Source organism: Cetorhinus maximus, unplaced genomic scaffold, assembly GCF_964194155.1.
Source record: "Cetorhinus maximus unplaced genomic scaffold, sCetMax3.hap1.1 HAP1_SCAFFOLD_487, whole genome shotgun sequence".
NCBI classification, from domain to species: domain Eukaryota; kingdom Metazoa; phylum Chordata; class Chondrichthyes; order Lamniformes; family Cetorhinidae; genus Cetorhinus; species Cetorhinus maximus.
Window position 1 is genome coordinate 218,514 of NW_027596429.1, and position 20,676 is coordinate 239,189.

At 45.4% G+C, this 20,676-nt stretch overlaps 1 protein-coding gene and 1 long non-coding RNA gene across 2 annotated transcripts in view; one reads left to right on the top strand and one right to left on the bottom strand.

Moving 5' to 3' along the window:
- The window catches only part of LOC144673827 (uncharacterized), a 64,654-nt gene extending 55,109 nt beyond the window's left edge, over nt 1-9,545 (top strand). Inside the window, 2 exon segments of the mRNA XM_078535480.1 lie at nt 2,989-3,780; nt 8,960-9,545. Of these exon segments, the coding sequence (XP_078391606.1) occupies nt 2,989-3,780; nt 8,960-9,545 (1,378 nt within the window).
- A 6,516-nt stretch (nt 9,546-16,061) lies between these two features.
- Nucleotides 16,062-20,582, bottom strand: LOC144673828 (uncharacterized). The gene is made up of 3 exons (XR_013574432.1): nt 20,244-20,582; nt 19,116-19,222; nt 16,062-16,342 (listed from the first exon to the last, which is right to left on the bottom strand). It is a non-coding gene; the product is annotated as an uncharacterized LOC144673828 (long non-coding RNA).
- Nucleotides 20,583-20,676: the final 94 nt, after the last annotated feature.

Genomic DNA, 20,676 nt, shown 5'->3' on the forward strand with positions numbered 1-20,676 from the left:
GTGCAGGGGGTTACTTAAAAAAGAAATTAGGAAGCCGAAGAGGGGGCATGAAAAACACAGCTGGGTGAAATAAGTTAAAATCCAAAGGCATTTTATAAGTATATTCAGGGCAAGAGGATAACCAGGGAAAGATTAGGGCCCATCAGGGACCAAAATGGCAATCTGTGTGAGGAGCTGGAAGATATAGATGAGGTTTTAAATGAGTACTTTGCATCTGGAGTAACTATACAGAAGGATGATGTAGATATAGAAATCAGGGAGGGGGACTGTGATATACTTGAACAGATGAATATTGAGAGGGAGGAGGTATTAACGGTTTTATTGGGCCTTAAAAGTGTATTAATCCCCAGGCCCAGATGAAATGTATCCCAGGTGCTGTGGGAGGCAAGGGAGGAGATTGCAGGGGCCCTGACATTAATTTTCAAATCCTCTCTGGTCACAAGAGAAGTACCAGAGGACCAGAGGACAGCTAATGTGGTACCATTATTAAAGAAGAATGGTGGGGATAAACCAGGGAGCTAATAGGCCAGTGAGTCCAACATCAGTGGTAGGGAAACCTTTGGAAATGTTCTGAGGGACAGAATTAATCCCCACGTGGAGAGGCAAGAACTAATCAAGGATAGTCAGCATGGCTTTGTCAGTGAGAGATCATGTCTAACAAATTTGATTGAATTTTTCGAGAAGGTGACGAGGTGTGTAGATGAGGGCAGTTCAATTGATATAATCCACATGGAATTCTCTAAGGCTTTTGACAAGGTCTGGCATGGGAGACAGGTCCAGAAGGTAAGAGCCCATGTGATCCAGGGCAATTTGGCAAATTGGATCCAGAATTAGCTCAGTGTCAGGAGGCAGAGGGTGATGGTCAAAGGTTGGTTTTGTGACTGGAAGCCTGTATCCAGTGGCATACTGCAGGGTTGGGTGCTGGATCCCTTGTTGTTTTTAGTGGACATTAATGATGTAGACATGAATGTAGGAGGTATGATCAGTAAGTTCACAGGTAACACAAAAAAATCACTAGTGTGGTAAATAGCGAGGAGGAAACCCTTAGACTACAGGACAATATAGACGGGCTAGTCAGATGGGCAGTACACTGGAAAATGGAATTTAATCCCAAAAAGTGTGAGGTGATGCATTTCGGGAGGACTAACTAGGCAAGGGAGTATATGATGAATGGTAGGACCCGGGAAGTACAGACCCTCGGTGTGCATGTCCATAGATCCTTGAACATAAGAACTAGGAGCAGGAGTGGGCAATTCAGCCCCTCGAGCCTGCCCCGCCATTCATTACGATCATGGCTGATCTCATTTTGGCCTCAACTCCAATTTCCCTCCCTCACCCCATAACCTTTCAACCCATTACTAATTAAGTCCGTGTGGTGAAGGTGCTCGCACAATGCTGTTAGTTAAGGAGCTACAGGTTATTCACCCAGTGATGAGGAAGGGACATTGTTGTTGTTGATTTGGAGAAATATCAATTTGTGTTTATATCACACATTTATTATTATATAGTTTACCAAGACATTTCACAGAAATGTTAGAAACCAAGGAGATACTCGGGCAGGTGGCCAATAATTTGGTCAAAGAGGTCGGTCTGAAGGAATATTTTAAAGGATGCAAATGAGGTAGAGAGGCAGAGAGATTTAGGAAGGCAATTCTAGAGTCTTGGAAACTGACAGAATGGCAACCAGTGATGGAATTATTAAAATCAGTAATTCTCGAATTCGAGAAGAGCAGATATCTCAGGGGGTATTGTGAGGCTGGAGGAGGTTACAGAGATAGGAATGATCACAACCATGGAGGAAAACAAGGATGAGAATGTGAAAATTTAGGTGCTGCTTAAATGAGTGCCTTCAAATCATTTGTATAGTTTGTGAATGGCTGTGGGCCAAGCATTGATCCTTGCAGTATCCCACAAATAACTGCCTGTCATCCTGAGAATGAGACATTTATTCCAACTCTGTTTTCTGTCTGTTCACCAATTCTCAATCTATAACAGGATATTACCCCAATCCCATGCACTTGAATTCTGTTTATTGACATCCTGTGCTTTGTTTAGTAACCTTCTCTCTCTGTCTCTCCCACTCCTCTCTCTCTTACTCTCTCTCTCACATTGAATTCTCCAGCCCAGCGAGTTCTGGATGCTCCATCATTGAGTATATTTCCGGCTGAGGAGGAGAGATTTTCGATCTCTCAGGGAGTCGAGGGATATGGGAAGTGGGCAGGAAAGTGGAGTTGAAACCCAAATTCAGCCACGATTGTATTGAATGGTGGAGCAGGCTCGATGGGGTGTTAGGACTTCTCTTGTTCCTATTTCGTATGTTTTTATGGAGGCCAGAGTCTTGTGTTGGCCCAGACCGGGTGGCAGGTTCCCTCCCCTGATGGACATTAGTGAACCAGTTGGGTTTTTATCACGATCCAGCAGTTTTCATGGTCACTTTTTCCCAGTGCCGGCCCCACAAATTACCAGATTCGTTCAGCTCAATTTCACAACCTGCCTTTATGTTTTTGTGGGTTCTCTCTCACTCCCTTTTTCTGTTTTAAATCAATTTCACAGGTTATTAGAAGGGGAGGATTTGCAGTCGGGAAACTGAAACCAAACAACACATCAGGATCTGATGGAGTCGCCTAATTCATCTTAAACTGAGTATCTTCAGATTTTGAACATGGAAGAAAAAAGCACTGTTCAGAATGGGGAGACACCGTACACGTGTTCTGTGTGTGGACGAGGCTTCAGCCGATCATCTGACCTGACGGAGCATAAATGCAGTCACAATGGTGAGAAACCATGGAAATGTGGGGACTGTGGGAAGAGATTCAAATCCCCATTGGAACTGGGAACTCATTGGTGCACTCACACTGGGGAGAGACCATTCACTTGCTCTGAGCGTGGGAAGGGATTCACTCAATTAGCCAACCTCATGGGACACCAGCGAGTTAACACAGATGAGAGACACTTTAAATGCCCACAGTGTGAGACGTGCTTCAAAAGTTCTGTGGAACTAAAGTCCCATCAACGTGTTCACGCTGACGAAAGACCGTTCAGGTGCTCTCACTGTGGGACTGGGTTCAGACGATCATCTGAACTCATCGCACACCAGCGAGTCCACACTGGAGAGAGACCGTTCACCTGTTCCAGGTGTGGGAAGGTATTCAGTCAGTCATCCAGCCTGCTGAGACACCAGAGAGTTCACGCTGGAGAAAGGCCATTTACCTGCTCCGAATGTTGGAAGGGATTCAGTCAGTCATCCAGCCTGCTGAGACACCAGAGTGTTCACGCTGGAGAGAGGCCATTTACCTGCTCCGAATGTGGGAAGGTATTCAGTCAGTCATCCAGCCTGCTGCTGCACCAGAGAGTTCACACTGGAGAGAGGCCATTTACCTGCTCCGAATGTGGGAAGGGATTCAGTTGGTCATCCAACCGGCTCAGACACCAGAGAATTCACACTGGAGAGAGGCCATTTACCTGTTCCGAATGTGGGAAGGGATTCATTCAGTCATCCAACCTGCTGCTGCACCAGAGAGTTCACACTGGAGATAGGCCATTTACCTGCTCCGAATGTGGGAAGGGATTCAGTCAGTCATCCATCCTGCTGAGACACCAGAGAGTTCACACTGGAGAGAGGCCATTTACCTGCTCTGAATGTGGGAAGGGATTCAGTGAGTCATCCAGCCTGCTGAGACACCAGAGAGTTCACACTGGAGAAAGGCCATTTACCTGCTCCGAATGTGGGAAGGGATTCAGTCAGTCATCCCACCGGCTAAGACACCAGCAAGTTCACAAGTAACTGTCGTGATGGGATTTTGCTCTTAATAACATTCAGGACTGAAGTATGTTCATTATAGTGTGTTTCAGTAGACACTAATAAACTCCAGCCCACTTAGATAAAAGTCAAATAAATCAGCATTGTGTTAAACACAATGCGTTGAACCTTTTTACTATTTTTAACAAGTTAGTTCCTTTTTGATGTTAAACTCCAGCCCAGTTACAGATTCTGTATAAAATTGGAATAAATCAGCTTCGTGATGAACAGTTGAGTCGTTTTGATATCTCTAGCACAAGTTAGTTCCTTTGGAAGGGCTCTCCCTCTCCCCTGTCTCCTCCATCCTCACCTCCAGCAACAAGTGCGAGGAGCTCATGGAGCTTCTTTGTCACTAAGATTGAGACAATCTGATAATCTGCCTCTGCTGCTTCCCTCCCTTCCACTAGCCCACCGGGACAAACTATCTCTAAAGATCCCCCTTGTCCGAGCCTGAACTCGTGATTAAATGACAAAGGGGATGATGGTGCAAGGCAGCATTGGGTGATAATGAGACAAGGAAATAAACTAATGGGACAAGTGGAGAAACAACACAGGCCCAGAGGAGAGATAAATGGTAAAAGAAGAACCATTACCAGCACCTACTGTCAGAAAAAATGGGAGCAGTGGTTATGATCTGAAATTGTCAAAATGAAGGTTGAGTTCAGAAGGATGTAAAGTGTCCAATGAAAGATGGGCTGCTGTTCCTCGAGCTTCCATTGAGCTTCATTGGAACAGTGCAGGAGGCCGAGGTCAGAGTGGGAGTAGGTGGAGATTAAACTGGTAAATGACCAGAACCTCAGGGTCACACTTGGAGACTGAAAGGTGATGTTCCACAAAGCAGTTACCCAATTGGGATTTAATCTCCTCAATGTAGAGAAAACCACACTGTGATCAGTGAATAGACAATACTAAATAGCAAGAAGTACCAGTAAATCACTGTGCCCCTTGGAAAGTGTTTTGGGCCCTGGAATGAGGGAAGGGAGGAGATGGATGGGTGCTGCTGCATCTGCTGTGCTTGAATGGAAATGATTCACACTGATGTTCATAAGAACACAAGAAATAGGAGCAGAGTTGGACTAAAAGGCCCCTTGAGCCTGCTCCACCATTCAATGTTCTTCCAGCTCAACTCCACTTTCCCATCCTATCACCATATCCCTTAGTGCCCAAATATTTATGGATTTCCCTCTTGAACATATCAAGATGGAGAACAACAGACTCAGTGCAACTATTAATATGGGAAATGCACAAACAAGGTGCATGTGAATTACAAATTCACCTCTTCACTGCTTGGTCATCATGTTAAATGAGCTTTACACTGGCCCCATGCTGAAATGTAGTCATTCTCTGACAGGTATTCTTAATGGTATAATTAGCAAATTTAGAATGAAAAATACCCTCTGCTTCACTGTAAGGCTGAGAGACAACTTTGTAATTGATTCATTATGTCACAGACTGGCTCATTAGATCTGCTCATTTCATCTAATCTTATTTTCAGCTAATGGGAGAATGGTTGAAACAGGGGATGGTGAATAACAGCTCGAAACCACAGTCCCCTCTCCCACTGTCATAATGATCCTTACAACATACAGGAATTTGGGACAATGTGACTTTGATGCTCAGATTAGCTCTGTCTCCATATTAGAGGAAGGAGCGAAGCACTGGGGACGGTGCAAAAACATTTACTGGAATGATGCCAGAATTGGAAAATATGTCAAATTCACAGATTTAACGGATTGAAAAGTTTTTCTCTGGAAAAGAAAGTGAGGGATGACCTGACTTAGGCCTTTAAGATAATGAAAGGGGTTGACAGGGTAGACAAGTGGAAGAGTTTTCCACTTGTAGATGGTTGAGAATAAATATACGTTAGTCATCAATAAATCTAATACACAATTCATATGCAACTTCTTCAATCAGAGATAAAAGCAGAGAATCATGGAAATACTCAGCACATCCAGGAGAATCTGTGAATTGAGAAATAGAGTTAAGTTTTCAAGTCTGCTCACTGATGCAGTGTAGTTCTGATGGAAAGTCACAGCCCTGAAATTTATATACATCTTTCACTCTCCACAGACACTGCCAGATCTGCTGAAAATTCAAATATTTTGTTTTTTTTATTTCAGATTTACAGCACCACCTTTCTCTAACTGTGGTTGAGAATGTAAATCTCATTCTCAGAAGGGTTTGAGATCCCAGTGTGAGCTGAAACTCATGTTGCAAAATCACACCATGAAATCACACCAGCTGAATGTGGAAATGGATTCACCTCATTATTCCATTTTCTGACACAGCAGCACAGTCATACCTGTGGGAGACCATTCAGATACTTCATGTATGCAACCCTTTGCTCACTGCCCACCTGCTAACACTCCAGTTTTAGAAGGTCAAAGGATTAGATCCATAATTGCTACATTCCAACTGACAAGACAGAGTTTCAGTAGTCAGAGTATGAGAAGAAAAATCACTTGTCTGCGCCACTGCTGAGACTCCAGTGAGTTCAGATCTAACTGTCAGGGTTGGTTCTGTTGTTAATTACACCCAGGACATAACTATGATGGAGGGGCCGTGCACTATGGTTGCCATATCAATATTCATAATATTATATATTGGCCCTATGGCGCCAATCATCATCGGATAATAAAACATAATTATCTTATCAGAAAAGGCCGTTCAATGGCGGTACGTTTACCCAGGATTCAGTGGGGGGGCAGAATGTGCTCTATCCTAACGACAGGCGGTCCTCGCGCACGCGCAGTAGCTGGCAGTGACTGGTACATGCGCATTGCGATCTCTGACTGGAGCATGCGCAGTACCATCGGTACCTGGAGCTGGTGGAAGACGCTAAGAAATGGCGAACACAGGCGAGTAAAAGGAGCCGGTGAGTGGGGGAGGGATGGAGGCGGCGGAGTGGACGGGGAGGCTTCATGAAGACCCTGTGAAGGTCTGAAATCTTGAATAAGAAGCTACCGGTCCTGCGGTTACACCGAATGGAGAGGAGACAATTCTGACCCGCATCTCCTCTCGGAGACAGGCCCCAGTTAACAACCGCCATCTTTATAGGGGGCAATGTGCAGCAGGGCGCATGCGCTGCCATCATGGTCCAGGTAGGAGGAGAGAATGTTGTGATTTTTCTATCCTGGACTGACAGGGATGGATTTTGGAAACTCCTTTTACAGGGGGTTAGAAGGGGAGGATTTACACACAACTAACTCAAACCAAGAGAAATGTTTGTCTCTTCTCAATTTCTATCTTGGACTGATGGTTAGTGTTTTTGTAAATTTCTGATACTGGATCTTAGAAGTGGAGGGTTGACAGATGGGAAACTCAAATCAAACATCAATTCAGATCTGGCAGAGCCACTCGATTCGTGAGGACCTGAATATCATCGGCCTTTAAATCTGGAAGGTAAACAGTTGGCCTGTCTTTCTGTGGGCAAGGGTTACTTGTAGGAGAAAGAATAATTAACTGGGGAAAGCCAACTTCAATAGGGTGAGAATGGATCTGACCCAGTAAAGTGGAATCAAAGGTTGGCAGGAGAAACTGTAATTGAGGAATGGGCTGCCTTAAAGAGGAAATAGATCAGACATAGTAATGACATATTCTTACAAATGAGGATGGTATGGCTAACATATCCACAGCTCATTAAATAAGAGAAGAGATGAAGATGAATAAGTCTGCTAACAGAGATATCAGGTGGCTAATACAACTGAGAGACAGGATAAAGAAAGAATATTCAGAGAGAAATTGGAAAAAGCAAGTAAGAGAAGCAAAGAGAGAGTATGAGAAGAGACTGGCAGCTAACATGGAAGGAAATCAAAACGCTTTCTCTGGCTTATACCTAGTAACAGGCCGGTAAAAGGAGAAAGGGGCTGGTTAGGGATTTAAGCAAAGGTGATTTACCCATTGGGACAGGGGGTATGGATGAGGTATAAATGAATATTTGGCATCTGTCTTTACCAAAGAAGATGATGCTGCACAGGTCATGGTTAAAGAGGAGGGAGTTCAAACACTTGTGGTGTTTAATATTGATAAGGAGAAGGTATTATATAGGTTGTCTGATAAAGTTGACAAGGCACCAGGATTGGATGAGATGTATCCAAGGATACTGAGGGAATTCAGAGTGAAAATTGTGCCGGCACTGACCATGTTATTCCAATCTTCTTCAGACCCATGAGTGGTGACAGAGGACAGGAGAATTGCAAATCAAAAAGGGTGTAATGTTAAGCCCAGCAACTACCAGACCAGTCAGTTTAGCATTGGAAGTGATAATTCTGGACAAAATTAATAGACAATTAAGCAAATGTGGGCTAATTCAGGAAAGCCAGCACAAGTTTGTTAAGGGAAAATCATGTTAAACTAACTTGCTTAAGGTTTTTCAAGAGTTAACAGTGTGGTTGATGAGGGTAATGCTGTTAATGTGGTGTACATGTTCTTCCAAATGGCATTAGGTAAAGTGCCACATAACAGACTTGTGAGCAAAGTTATAGCTCATAGAACAAAATGGGCAGCAGCAACATGGGTACAAAATTAACTGAGTGACAGGAAACAGAGAGTAATGATTTTTCAGAATGGAGGAAGGTTGAAAGTGGATTTCCCTAGGAGTCAGTGTTAGGACTCCTGCTCCTATGACCTAGACCTTAGTGTTCAGGCACAATTTTGGAATTTATGGGCACAGACTGTGTAGAAGGTCCTTTCTCTGGTGGACCTTAGTGAACCAGTTGAGTTTTTGTGACAATCCAGCATCTTTCATGGTAACTTTTTCCTAGTGCCGGCCCCACAAATTCCCAGATCCATTCAGCTCAGTTTCACAACCTGTCTTTGTGTTTTTGTGGGTTCTCTCTCACTCCCTCTTTCTGTTTTAAATCAATTCCACAGGATATTAGAAGGAGAGGATTTGCAGTCAGGAAACTGAAACCAAACATCACATCAGGATCTGATGGAGTTGCACAGTTTATCGTAGTCTGAATATCATCGGATTTTGAACATGGAAGGAAAAAGCATCGTTCACAGTGGGGAGAAACTGTACACGTGTTGTGTGTGTGGACAAGGCTTCAGCCAATCATCTAATCTGGCAGGACATAAATGCCGTCCCAACAGGGAGAAACCGTGGAAATGTGGGGACTGTGGGAAGGGATTAAATTGCATGGAAAGACATCGGTGCAGTCAAACAGCAGAGAGACCGTTCATCTGCTCCGAGTGTGGGAAGGGATTCACTCGTTCATCCTACCTACTGAAACACCAGCGAGTTCACACTGACGAGAGACCTTTTAAATGCTTGGACTATTGGAAGTGCTACAACAGTTCCTGGGAACTGATGTCCCATCAACGTGTTCACACTGACGAGAGACTGTTCAGCTGCTCTTACTGTGGGACTGGGTTCAGGCGGTCATCTCATCTGACTGTGCACCAACGAATTCACACTGGGGAGAAGCCATTTATCTGTTCCAACCGTGGGAAGGGATTCACTCAGTCATCCATCCTGCATGGTCACACTGGAGAGAGGCATTTCACCTGTTCAGAATGTGGGAAGGGATTCACTGATTCATCCCATCTGTTGACTCACCAGCGAGTTCACACTGGGGAGAGGCCTTTCACCTGCTCCGTGTGTGAGAAGGGATTTACTCAGTCATCCAACCTCCTGAAACACCAGCGAGTTCACACTGGGGAGAGACCGTTCACCTGCTTTGAGTGTGGGAAAGGATTCACTCAGTCATCCAACCTGCTGAGACACCAGCAGGTTCATGAGTAACAACAGTGATCTTAAACTGAACCATGTACATTGGGGACTGTTTCTGCTGATGTTAGTAAACTCCAGCCCAGTTGGAGGTGTTAATATTCTGGATAAAAATAAAATAAATTAGCTTTCTATTAAATATATGACGTTAATTTTTTTTACTATCCCTAAGACATTAGTTCCTTTTGAGGGCTCTCCCGCTCCTCTGTCTCCTCCATCTTCACCTCCAACAACAAGTGTGAGGAGCTCATGGAGCTTCTTTGTCACTAAGATTGAGACAATCCGATCAGCTGCCTCTGCTGCTTCCCTCCATCCCACTAGCCCACCGGGACAAACTGCCTCTAACGCTCACCCTTATCTGAACCCTGAACCCACATCTTTCTTTAGTTTCTCTCCCATCTCCCCACAAGCCCTTTCAGTGCTCAACTTGTCTATGAGATTCACCACCTGTTCCATTGACCCTATTCCCTCTAAACTGCTGATCACCCAATTTCCACAAGTTCACTGATATTTTTAACAGTTCTCTCTTTCCTGGTACTGTCCATCTCTCCTTCAAATCTGCCATCATCATCTGTCCTCAATAAAACCAACACTTGACCCCACTATCCGATTAAACACCTGCTCCAGCTCCAACCTCCCTTCACTCTCCAAAGTCCTGATCACCTCCCAAATCCATGCTTACATTTCCCAGAACTCCATGTTTAAATCCCTCCAGTAAGATCTCTGTCCCTGTCACGGTATCGAAACAGCTCTTCCCAAAGTCACCAATGACACCCGATGTGAATGTGACAAAGGAAAACTCACTCAGTGTCCTTCTCAACCTGTCCACAGCCTCGAACAACGTGGACGAAACCATCCTCCTCCAATGCCTCTGCACTGGTGGCCAGCTGGGTGGGACATGATGAAACAATGTACAAACAATTCAAGGGCTGACTGACTTCAAGAAATAACCGGGCAGATAGGGAATGTCACCATTAGAACAAGGAGAGTCCCTGGTTTCAGTGAATAAACCGTGTGGGAATCTGCGGATTGCCACAGTCTCCGAATGATACTCATGGGTTAATATAGTATAATCTGTCTAATGTTTGCAAACACCAGATGGCCATGACTAACTCAAGAAAGAATGTAGCAAACAAGATAAGTCCTTTGTTTATACCATACTATAAAAGCGGGGACCTTCCAGTCGAATTCAGACTTCACCTATGGACTGGCTTGGCCACTGGTGCTAGGAACTTGAGGATATCTCTCGACCAGCCATCGCCGCAGGGTCCCCAGTGGGCAGAAGGGTGTGAGATTATTGTTTGTAGTTGTGTAGATGCAATAAAGTAACATTTATAATCAGTTGTTCCTTTGATTCCACTAATATCGGTCAGATGTGAACAAAGCATTACCCAGTGTAACATAACAAACCGACAGTCGGGTGCTGTGGAGTATCTAAAACACTCGGCATGAGTCAGCTGTGTGATGGAAGAGCAAGTTTAATGACGAATATGCAGATACAGGAGAGCTCCAAAGACATCTCATCGATACAAGTTTCTCCCGTACGTTTGGAGTATTTTGTAGACATTACAGCATTGATCATGATTACAGAATGAACCGTGTGCCCTTGTTTATAATTTCGATCCTGTACGTTCATGCCTATGTAGAAATGGTCTTCACCCATAGCTGGTTCCTCTGTTATTCCCCTCCCACCCCACACCACAAATGCACTTCCTCTGACATTCCCGACTTTCCAGCTCCTTCTCACTGTCTCCCTTTCCATCAAAAATCAGCAAATTGTTAAAAAAATCAATGTAAAAATGTCTAACCTTGTAATCCCGACATTAATAAGAAGTCCCCTTATGACCTTGTTGGACATCTGTCCATTCGACCATACCCTAATCCTTCTGTAATTAACCATGTCAGTCGGACAAAGCAGAATTATTAACTTGAAGCATGTATGTGTTAATGGCACATTCCCCCCTTTTAAGGGTTAGGACAGGTTAGGAAGAAGGTTCATATTGTCATCATTCAGAACAACCCAGATTACAAAGGAACAACTGATCTCAAAGACAACCTCTTGTAGTGTGTGTGGAGGGGGTGTGCTGAATCAGGTTTAAATGGGTTAAATGATATATGTTTTCTATATTAGACAATCACATTAAAATCTGGAACTCAGATGGGGATATGGATTTGTGTTAGGTGGGAAGATCTGGATCAGTGTATTACTCCAGGAAGCCTAATGATCAGAGGGACAGTATTTCAGAACTGATTGCTGTGATAGCAGCAATCCCATTGCTGTCTGAAAAAGACCGATGGAAATATTTAAAGTGGAAACCATAGGCATGTTGGAGGATGATGTACAAAAGGAATTTGTGAACTACCTGAGGATAATAGTGAGGGGAAAAGAATGGATCTGGAAAGCAGCAGACACTTCATGTTGCTCCGGGAGAAGTGGGGCCTGGTTGTGTAGGTGTCAGGTTTTACACAGCACACGGTCAGTCTGTGGTTTCACCCTGGATGTAAGATCTCCGAATCGTACCATTCACATCACTGGATGGGATTCTCAGGAGCCTTGTTGTCTGCTTGGAGAGGAAGGTTTGTGTTATAGCTAATGAGAAGCAGCACAGACAACCACACACAGAGACCCACACACACATTCTCTGTCTGTCTCACAGACTCAGACATCCTCTCCACACCCATACACATTTACACTCACTTCCACATTCAGGGACACACCCGCACTCATACAAACAGACACATGAGGACACATCCTGTCCTATCAGGTGGACAACACCGACCAAAGTGACTAATACTGGGGATAAAGTATTGGTGCCTGTGAAGAACACTGTTTTTGGCACATTCAAGTCAACATCACCCTCCATAGCCTGTGAGCGGTTTTGACCATCCAATCTCACCCTTTTCTCCGAACATTAAATCTACATTGAACAAAATCTGGGAGAGGCTACAACACAATTAGAACAATGAGCTGTCTATTGCCAGCTTTGTTGACAGTGGGAGGTTGTAAAATTTCAGAACAACATCCCTGGATAATTACAGCCTCTAATTTCCTCTTGGAATAACTGAAAATGTCAACTCCTCTCATGTTGATGGTCTGTTTGATGAGAGAATTCTTAGACAGGTCACATGGAGAAAGAATATAATGTTGTTTTGACTCAGTATCCAATATTCCCCTGAGTTTGTTCATTGCTGTCCCAATGTCCTGAGACATGTTCCTATGTTCAAAAGGAACTAATTTGTGTTAGTGATATTAAAAAAAACACTCAATACACCATGTGTTTAACACAAATCTGATTCATCTGATTGTTATCCAGAGTATAAACCCCTATAACTGGGCTGGAGTTTATTAACATCAGCAGAAACAGACCCCAATCAACATGGTTCAGACCTGGGGATGAGATTCGCAGCAAACTCCAATCCCTTGTTAATTGTGAACTCGCTGGTGTCTCAGCAGGTTAGTGACTGAGTGAATCCCTTCCCCACACTCGGAGCATGTGAACGGCCTCTCTCCAGTGTGAATTCGCTGGTGTACAGTGAGTTGAGATGACCATCTGAACCCAGTCCCACAGTGAGAGCACCTGAACTGTCTCTCGTCAGTGTGAACACGTTCATGGTGCATCAGTTCACTGGAACTTTTAAAGCACTTCTCACAGTCTGGACGTTTAAAAGGTCTCTAATCAGTGTGAATTTGTTGATGTGTCTGGAGGTGGGATGACTGAGTAAATCTCTTGCCACACTCGGAGCAGCTGAATGGCCTCCCCTCAGTGTGAGTTTGTTCGTGTCTCAGCAGGCTGGATAACTGAGTGAATCCCTTCCCACACTCCGTACAGGTGAATGGCCTCTCCCCAGTGTGAATGTGCTGGTGTATGGTGAGTTCTGATAAATATATGCTTTCTTTACCACCTGATCCACCTGTTCTGCCACCTTCAGGGACCTGTGGACATGGACTCCAAGGTCTCTCACTTTCTCTACCCCTCCCAATATTCTCCTGTTTATTGTGTATTCTCCAGCTTTGTTTGCCCTCCCCAAATGCATTAGCGTGAATTATCTTTCTCTTTTACAGCTGATTTAAAGTTGCACATTTTGCTCCAAAGGTTAAATTGGGATTGATATTCAAAGTTAACTGTTTAACTGCAGAAACAACTTCAGCTGGGAGTCAGTGAATTAAGGGGAAAGATCCCAGACAGCGGTTCTTCAAGGTACACTGCAGGCCTGACAGCTCAATCAGCTCCACTCTCAACTCAGGAGAGCTCAACAACTCCACATCCTGTCCACAGGGGAGTTCTCCTGGTGCAGTGGGACCAACATTTGTGCTTTAACTAATACCATCAAAAAATGTAGATTAATCAGTTGGTCTGATTGCTGTTTGTGGAATCTTACTGTGCACAAACTGGCTGTCAAGAAACAGGAACAACTAAAATAAAACATCCCAAGGTGCTTCAGAGGAGTTTCATAAAGAAAAAACTGACAAGTCACATAGGGAGATATTAGGGCCAATGGACAAAGCCGTGATTGAAGAGGTAGATTTTAACCAACATCTTTAATCAGGAGAGAGAGGTGGAGGGGTGGAGAAGTTGAGGGAGAGAATTTCAAAGCTTCACACCTAGGCACGGCCATCAGTGGTGGAGTAATTAAAATCAGGGATGCCAAAGAGGCCAGGAGGATGAGTGCTGAAATCTAGGAGGGTTGTAGTACTGCAGATTAGACAGATAGAGAGGTATGAGGCCATGGAGGGATTTGAAACAAGTATGCAATTTTAAAATGGAGACATTGCTTGACCAGGAGCCAATGTGGGTCAATGAGCACAGGGGTGATGGGTGAACGTAATTTGAGGTGAGAACACACAGGCACAGAGTTTTTGATGATCTCATGATTCCGTGTGGGACAGGGTGAATGTGAGAGCCCGGCCAGGAATGTATTGGAATCATCAGGTCTAAAGGTAACACAGACATGGATGAGAGTTTGAGCAGCAGATCAGCTGGGGGTGGGGTGGAGACAGGCGATGTTATGGAGATTGAAATATCTGGTGTTAGTGATGGTGTGGATATGTGGTCAGAAACTCATCTTGGAGTCAAATATGACACCAAGATTGTGAACAGTGTGGTTCAGCCTCAGACAGTTCCCAGGGAGAGGGATGGACTCGGTAGTTAGGGAACGGAATTTGTAGTGGTGACCGAAGACAATGGCTTTGGTCTTCCCAATTTTTAATTGGTGGAAATTTCTGCTTATCCAGTACTGGATGTGAGATAAGCAGTTTGATAATTTAGTAACAGTGGAGGAATGGAGAGGGATGTTGGTGAGGTAGAGCTGGGTGTTGTCAGTGTACATGTGAAAACTAACACGGTGCTTCTGGATGATGTCACCGAGTGGCAGCATGGAGATGAGAAATAGGAGGGGCCAAGGATAGATCCTTGGGGGACACCAAGTACAAGGACATTGGAGAGGAAAGGGAGGTTGGAGATGGGGCAGTAGTTTGTGAAGACAATGGGGGATCAGAGGTTTTTTTAGGATGGGTGATGACGATGCATTGAAAGGTGAAGAGGGACAGTCCCAGGAGAGAGAGAGAACCATTAATAATATCAGCTACATGGAGAAATTAGATAATCAGCAGTTTAGTGGGAACAGGATCGATGGGGCAGGAGGTGGGTCTCATGGACAAGATGAGCACTGAGAGGGCAGGAGGGGAGATGAGAGAGAAACTGGAGGAAGATGCGAGTTCAGGGTTCAGACAAGGGGGATCTTTACAGACAGTTTGTCCCGGTGGGCTAGTGAAAGGGAGATAAGCAGCAGAGGCAGCTGATCGGATTGTCTCAATCTGAGTGACAAAGAAGCTCCATGAGCTCCTCACACTTGTTGTTGGAGGTGAGGGTGGAGAAGGCAGGAGAGAGGGAGGGTCCTTCAACATGAACTAACTTGTGTTAGAGCCACTAAAAAGATACAACTCACTGTATTTCATACAAAGCTGATTTATTTGACTTTATCATATGATATACTTTTTTAATATTAACACCTATAACTGGGCTGAAATTTACTAACATCAGCAGAAACAGACCCCAATGTACATGGTTCAGTCCTGGATGTGACTAACAGCAAAATCTAATCAATGTTCTGAGTTACTTGTGAACTTGCTGGTGTCTCAGCAGCCTGGATCACCGAGTGAATCCCTTCACACACTTGGAGCAGGTGAACGGTCTCTCCCCAGTGTGAGTTCACTGGTGTACAGTGAGTTGAGATGATTCCCTGAACCCAGTCCCACAGTGAGAGCACCTGAACGGCCTCTCGTCAGTGTGAACACGTTGATGGTACATCAGGTTCCCGGAACTTTTGTAGCATTTTCCACAGTCTGGGCATTTAAAAGGTCTCTTGTCAGTGTGAACTCGCTGGTGTGTCAGCAGATGCGATAATTGACTGAATCCCATCCCACACTCAGAGCAGGTGAATGGTCTCTCCCCTGTGTGAAGTTGCTGGTGTTGATGCAGCCCTGATGATCGGGTGAACTCCTGCCCACACTCGGGACAGGTGAACGGCTTCTCCCCAGTGTGAACTCGCTGGTGTCTCAGCAGGCTGGACGATCGAGCGAATCCCTTCCCACATACGAAGCAGGTGAACGGTCTCTCCCCAGTGTGACTGCGCCGATGAGTTTCCAGCTCAGACGGGAATCTGAATCCCATTCCACAATCCCCACATTTCCACGGTATCTCCCCACTGTGAACGGTGCTTTGTCCGTCCATGTTCAATAGGGCGACTCCGTCAGATCCTGATGTGATGTTTGGTTTCAGTTTCCCGACTGTAAATCCTCCCCTTCTAATCCCCTGTGAAATTGATTTAAAACAGAAAAAAGGGAGTGAGAGAGAACCCACAAAAACACAAAGGCAGGTTGTGAAATTGAGCTGAATGAATCTGGGAATTTGTGGGGCCGGCACGAGGAAAAAGTGACCATGAAAACTGCTGGATTGTCATAAAAACCCAACTGGTTCACTAATGTCCTTCAGGGAAGGGAACCTGCCACCCAGTCTGGGCCTACGCAAGGCTCTGGTCTCTTTTAGGAGCATAGGTAGTGATCAAGAGAAGTCCTGACACCCCGTCGAGCCTGATCCACCATTCAATACGATTGTGGCTGAATTTGGGCTTCAACTGCACTTTCCCACCCACTCCCCATATCCCTCGACTCCCTGAGAGACCAAAAATCTCCCCATCTCAGCCTGAAATATATTCAATGATGGAGCATCCACAACTCGCTGGGCTGGAGAATTCTATGTGACAGAGAGAGAAAGAGAGACAAGGGGAGTAGGAGAGGCAGAGAGAGAAGGGGAGTGGGAGAGACAGAGAGAGAAGGGAAGGAGAGGCAGAGAGAGAAGGGGAGTGGGAGAGGCAGAGAGAGAAGGGGAGTGGGAGAAGCAGAGAGAGAAGGGGAGTGGGAGAGACAGAGAGAGAAGGGAAGGAGAGGCAGGGAGAGAATGGGAGTGGGAGAGGCAGAGAGAGAAGGGGAGTGGGAGAGGCAGAGAGAGAAGGGAAGTGGGAGAGGCAGGGAGAGAAGGGGAGTGGGAGAGGCAGGGAGAGAAGGGGAGTGAGAGAGGCAGAGAGAGAAGGGGAGTGGGAGAGGCAGGGAGAGAAGGGGAGTTGGAAAGGCAGGGATAGAAGGGGAGTGGGAGAGGCAGAGAGAGAAGGGGAGTGGGAGAGGCAGAGAGAGAAGGGGAGTGGGAGAGGCGGAGAGAGAAGGGGAGTGGGAGAGGTAGGGGATGAGGAGAGGTTCGTTATAGATCTACAACTAAACCAGAACTCGAACATGAAAACTGCTGGATTGTCATAAAAACCCAACTGGTTCAACTAATGTCCTTCAGGGAAGGGAACCTGCCACCCGGTCTGGGCCTACACAAGACTCTGGTCTCTTTAGGAGCATAAGTAGTGATCAAGAGAAGTCCTGACACCCCGTCGAGCCTGCTCCACCATTCAACACGATCGTGGCTGAATTTGGGCTTCAACTGCACTCTCCCGCCCACTCCCCATATCCCTCGACTCCCTGGGAGACCAAAAATCTCCCCATTTCAGCCTGAAATATATTCAATGATGGAGCATCCACAACTCGCTGGGCTGGAGAATTCTATGTGACAGAGAGAGAAAGAGAGACAAGGGGAGTAGGAGAGGCAGAGAGAGAAGGGGAGTGGGAGAGGCAGAGAGAGAAAGGGAGTGGGAGAGACAGAGAGAGAAGGGAAGGAGAGGCAGGGAGAGAAGGGGAGTGGGAGAGGCAGAGAGAGAAGGGAAGTGGGAGAGGCAGGGAGAGAAGGGGAGTGGGAGAGGCAGGGAGAGAAGGGGAGTGGGAGAGGCAGAGAGAGAAGGAGAGTGGGAGAGAAGGGGAGTTGGAGGGGCAGGGATAGAAGGGGAGTGGGTGAGGTAGGGAGAGAAGGGGAGTGGGAGAGGCAGAGAGAGAAGGGGAGTGGGAGAGGTAGGGAGAGAAGGGGAGTGGGAGAGGCAGAGAGAGAAGGGGAGTGGGAGAGGTAGGGGATGAGGAGAGGTTCGTTATAGATCTACAACTAAACCAGAACTTTGACAAAACTTCCCAAACCCTCAACCTCCACCACCTAGGACCAGGGTAACAGGTGTATGCGAAGACCATCACCTCCAAGTTCCCCTCCAAGTCACACACCGTCCTGGCTTGTCTGACATCCAGTACTGGATATACAGAAATTTCCTCCATTTAAATATTGAGAAGATTGAAGCCATTGTCTTCAGTCCCCGCTACAAACTCAACTCCCTATCCACCGACTCCATCCCTTTCCTGACAACTGTCTGAGGCTGAACTAGACTGTTCACAACCATGGTGAAATATTTCACCCCAAGATGAGCTTCCAACCATATATCCACATCATCATCAAGATCACCTATTTCCACCTCAGTAACATCGCCCGACTCCACCCCAGTCTCAGCTCATCTGCTGCTGAAACTCTCATCCATTCCTTTGTTACCTCGAGACTTAACTATCCTAACGCACTCCCGGCCGGCCTCCCACATTCAGCCTCCCTGTAATCTTGAGGCCATCCAAAACTCTGCTACGTATGCGCTTACTCACACCAAGTCTTGTTCACCCATCACCCCTGTGCTCACCGACCTACAAAGGCTCCAGGATAAGAAGCAAAATTTTAAATTTCTCATCCGTATTTTCAAATCCCTCCAGGGTCTGACCCTCCCTATCTCTGTAATCCAGCCTCACAACCCTCTGAGGTATCTCAGCTCCTCTAATTCCGGCCTCCTGAGAATTCCTAATTTTAATCGCTCCACCGTTGGTGACAATTCTTTCATTTGCCTTGGCCACAAGCTCTGGAATTTCCTCCCTAAACTTCTCCACTTCTCTTTCTCTCCTTTAAGATGCTCCTTAAAACCGACCCATTTGACCAAGCTTTTGGTCACCTGCCCTAATATCTCCATATGTTGCTCAGTGTTAAACCTTGCTTTGCAACATTTCTGTGAAATGCCTTGGAATATTGTTTTACATTAAAAGTGCGATATAAATACAAATTATTGTTGGTGATTTGGATGTATATCAATGTTCCTTCCTCATCGCTGGGTGAATAACCTGTAACTCCTTACCTAACATCATTGTGGGAGCACCTTCACCACACGGACTGCAGCGGTTCAAGAAGGTCAAACATCATCTTCTCCACAGGCAACTGGGGATTGGCAATATTTGCTGGTATCTGTGGAGAGAGAAACAGAGCTAACATTTCAGGCCATGCAGAATGAATTACAGAGAATAAAAACTATACAGAATTTGATGGTCAACAGAAGCTCAGAAGTGGAAGAGAAATGGATTATAGTGCGAGGAAAACAATTCCTGACTATGAAAGATGGGAAGGTAAAGCTAGGAAGACAGCAGCACATGGTCAGGGTTGGGGAGCGATGGAAACTTCCTTTATACACTGTTGGCAGAAGTAACAGTAAAATCCTAAATGGAGCTAAAATACACCCATAACTAGAGACAGAGGAAGTTAGACAATGGCAGAGAAGTGATCGGGGGGCAGAGGTGAAACGGAGGAATGGATGAACATGGATGTAGATCCACAGTAAAGAAGTCACACCAGCCCCTGAGGCATGAAACCTCTTACAGATAACAGAGCACTGCACAAAAGTCTAGATTGTAGATAAATGGTCAAAAACATTCAGCTCTGAAATAAATTCAGAGTTTGCAATGTTGAACACTTCTGTTGGAGCCTGCAGCTGGGAAGATATCAGAAGCACTGGAGTCAGAGAAAAATCTCCCAGTTGAGGAAATACCCAGGGAGCAGGGTGATGTCACCGTGTAATTGTCGATGTGTGATGATGTCACACACACGAACACAGAACATCTGGGTCTGTGCAAACCAGTGATCACCACACATTGTGAAGGATGTGGAGGGTCCTCGAAAGGGGGCAGAGGAGATTTACCAGAATGAGTTGAGGGATGAGGGATGTTAGTTGTATGGTTAGTTTGGAGAAACTGGAGTTGTTCTCCTTGGAACAAAGTAGATTGAGGGAAGATTTGATAGAGGTGTACCAGTTTATAATTGGCTTACATAACATAGTTAAAGAAAAGCTGTTTACAGTATCTGATTGTAAAAGGATTATAGGACTACAGATTTAAGGGATTACAGATTTAAGATTTGAGGCAAGATCTACAGGGAGCATGTGAGGAAAAAATTTTACACAGCGAGTGGCAATGACCTGGAACTCAATGCTTACCCTTAGAAGCCGATAATATCAAGTTCCGATGAATCAAGTCATTCTGTCAGATTTTAATGTGATGTTTGGTTTCTGTTTCCAATCTGCAGATCCTTCCCATTTAATATACCAGGATGTTGCCTGGGATGAAACATTTAAGTTTATGAAGAGAGGTTGGATAGACTTGGGTTGTTTTCGTTGGAGCAGAGAAGACTGAGGGGCGACCTGATTGAGGTGTACAAGATTATGAAGGGCATGGACAGGGTGGATAGGGAGCAGCTGTTCCCCTTAGTTGAAGGGTAAGTCACCAGGGAACATAAGTTCAAAGTGAGGGGCAGGAGGTTTAGGGGGGATGTGAGGGAAAACATTTTTACCCATAGGTTGGTGACTGTCTGGAATGAGCTGCCTGGGAGGGTGGTGGAGGCGGGTTGCCTCACATCCTTTAAAAGGTACC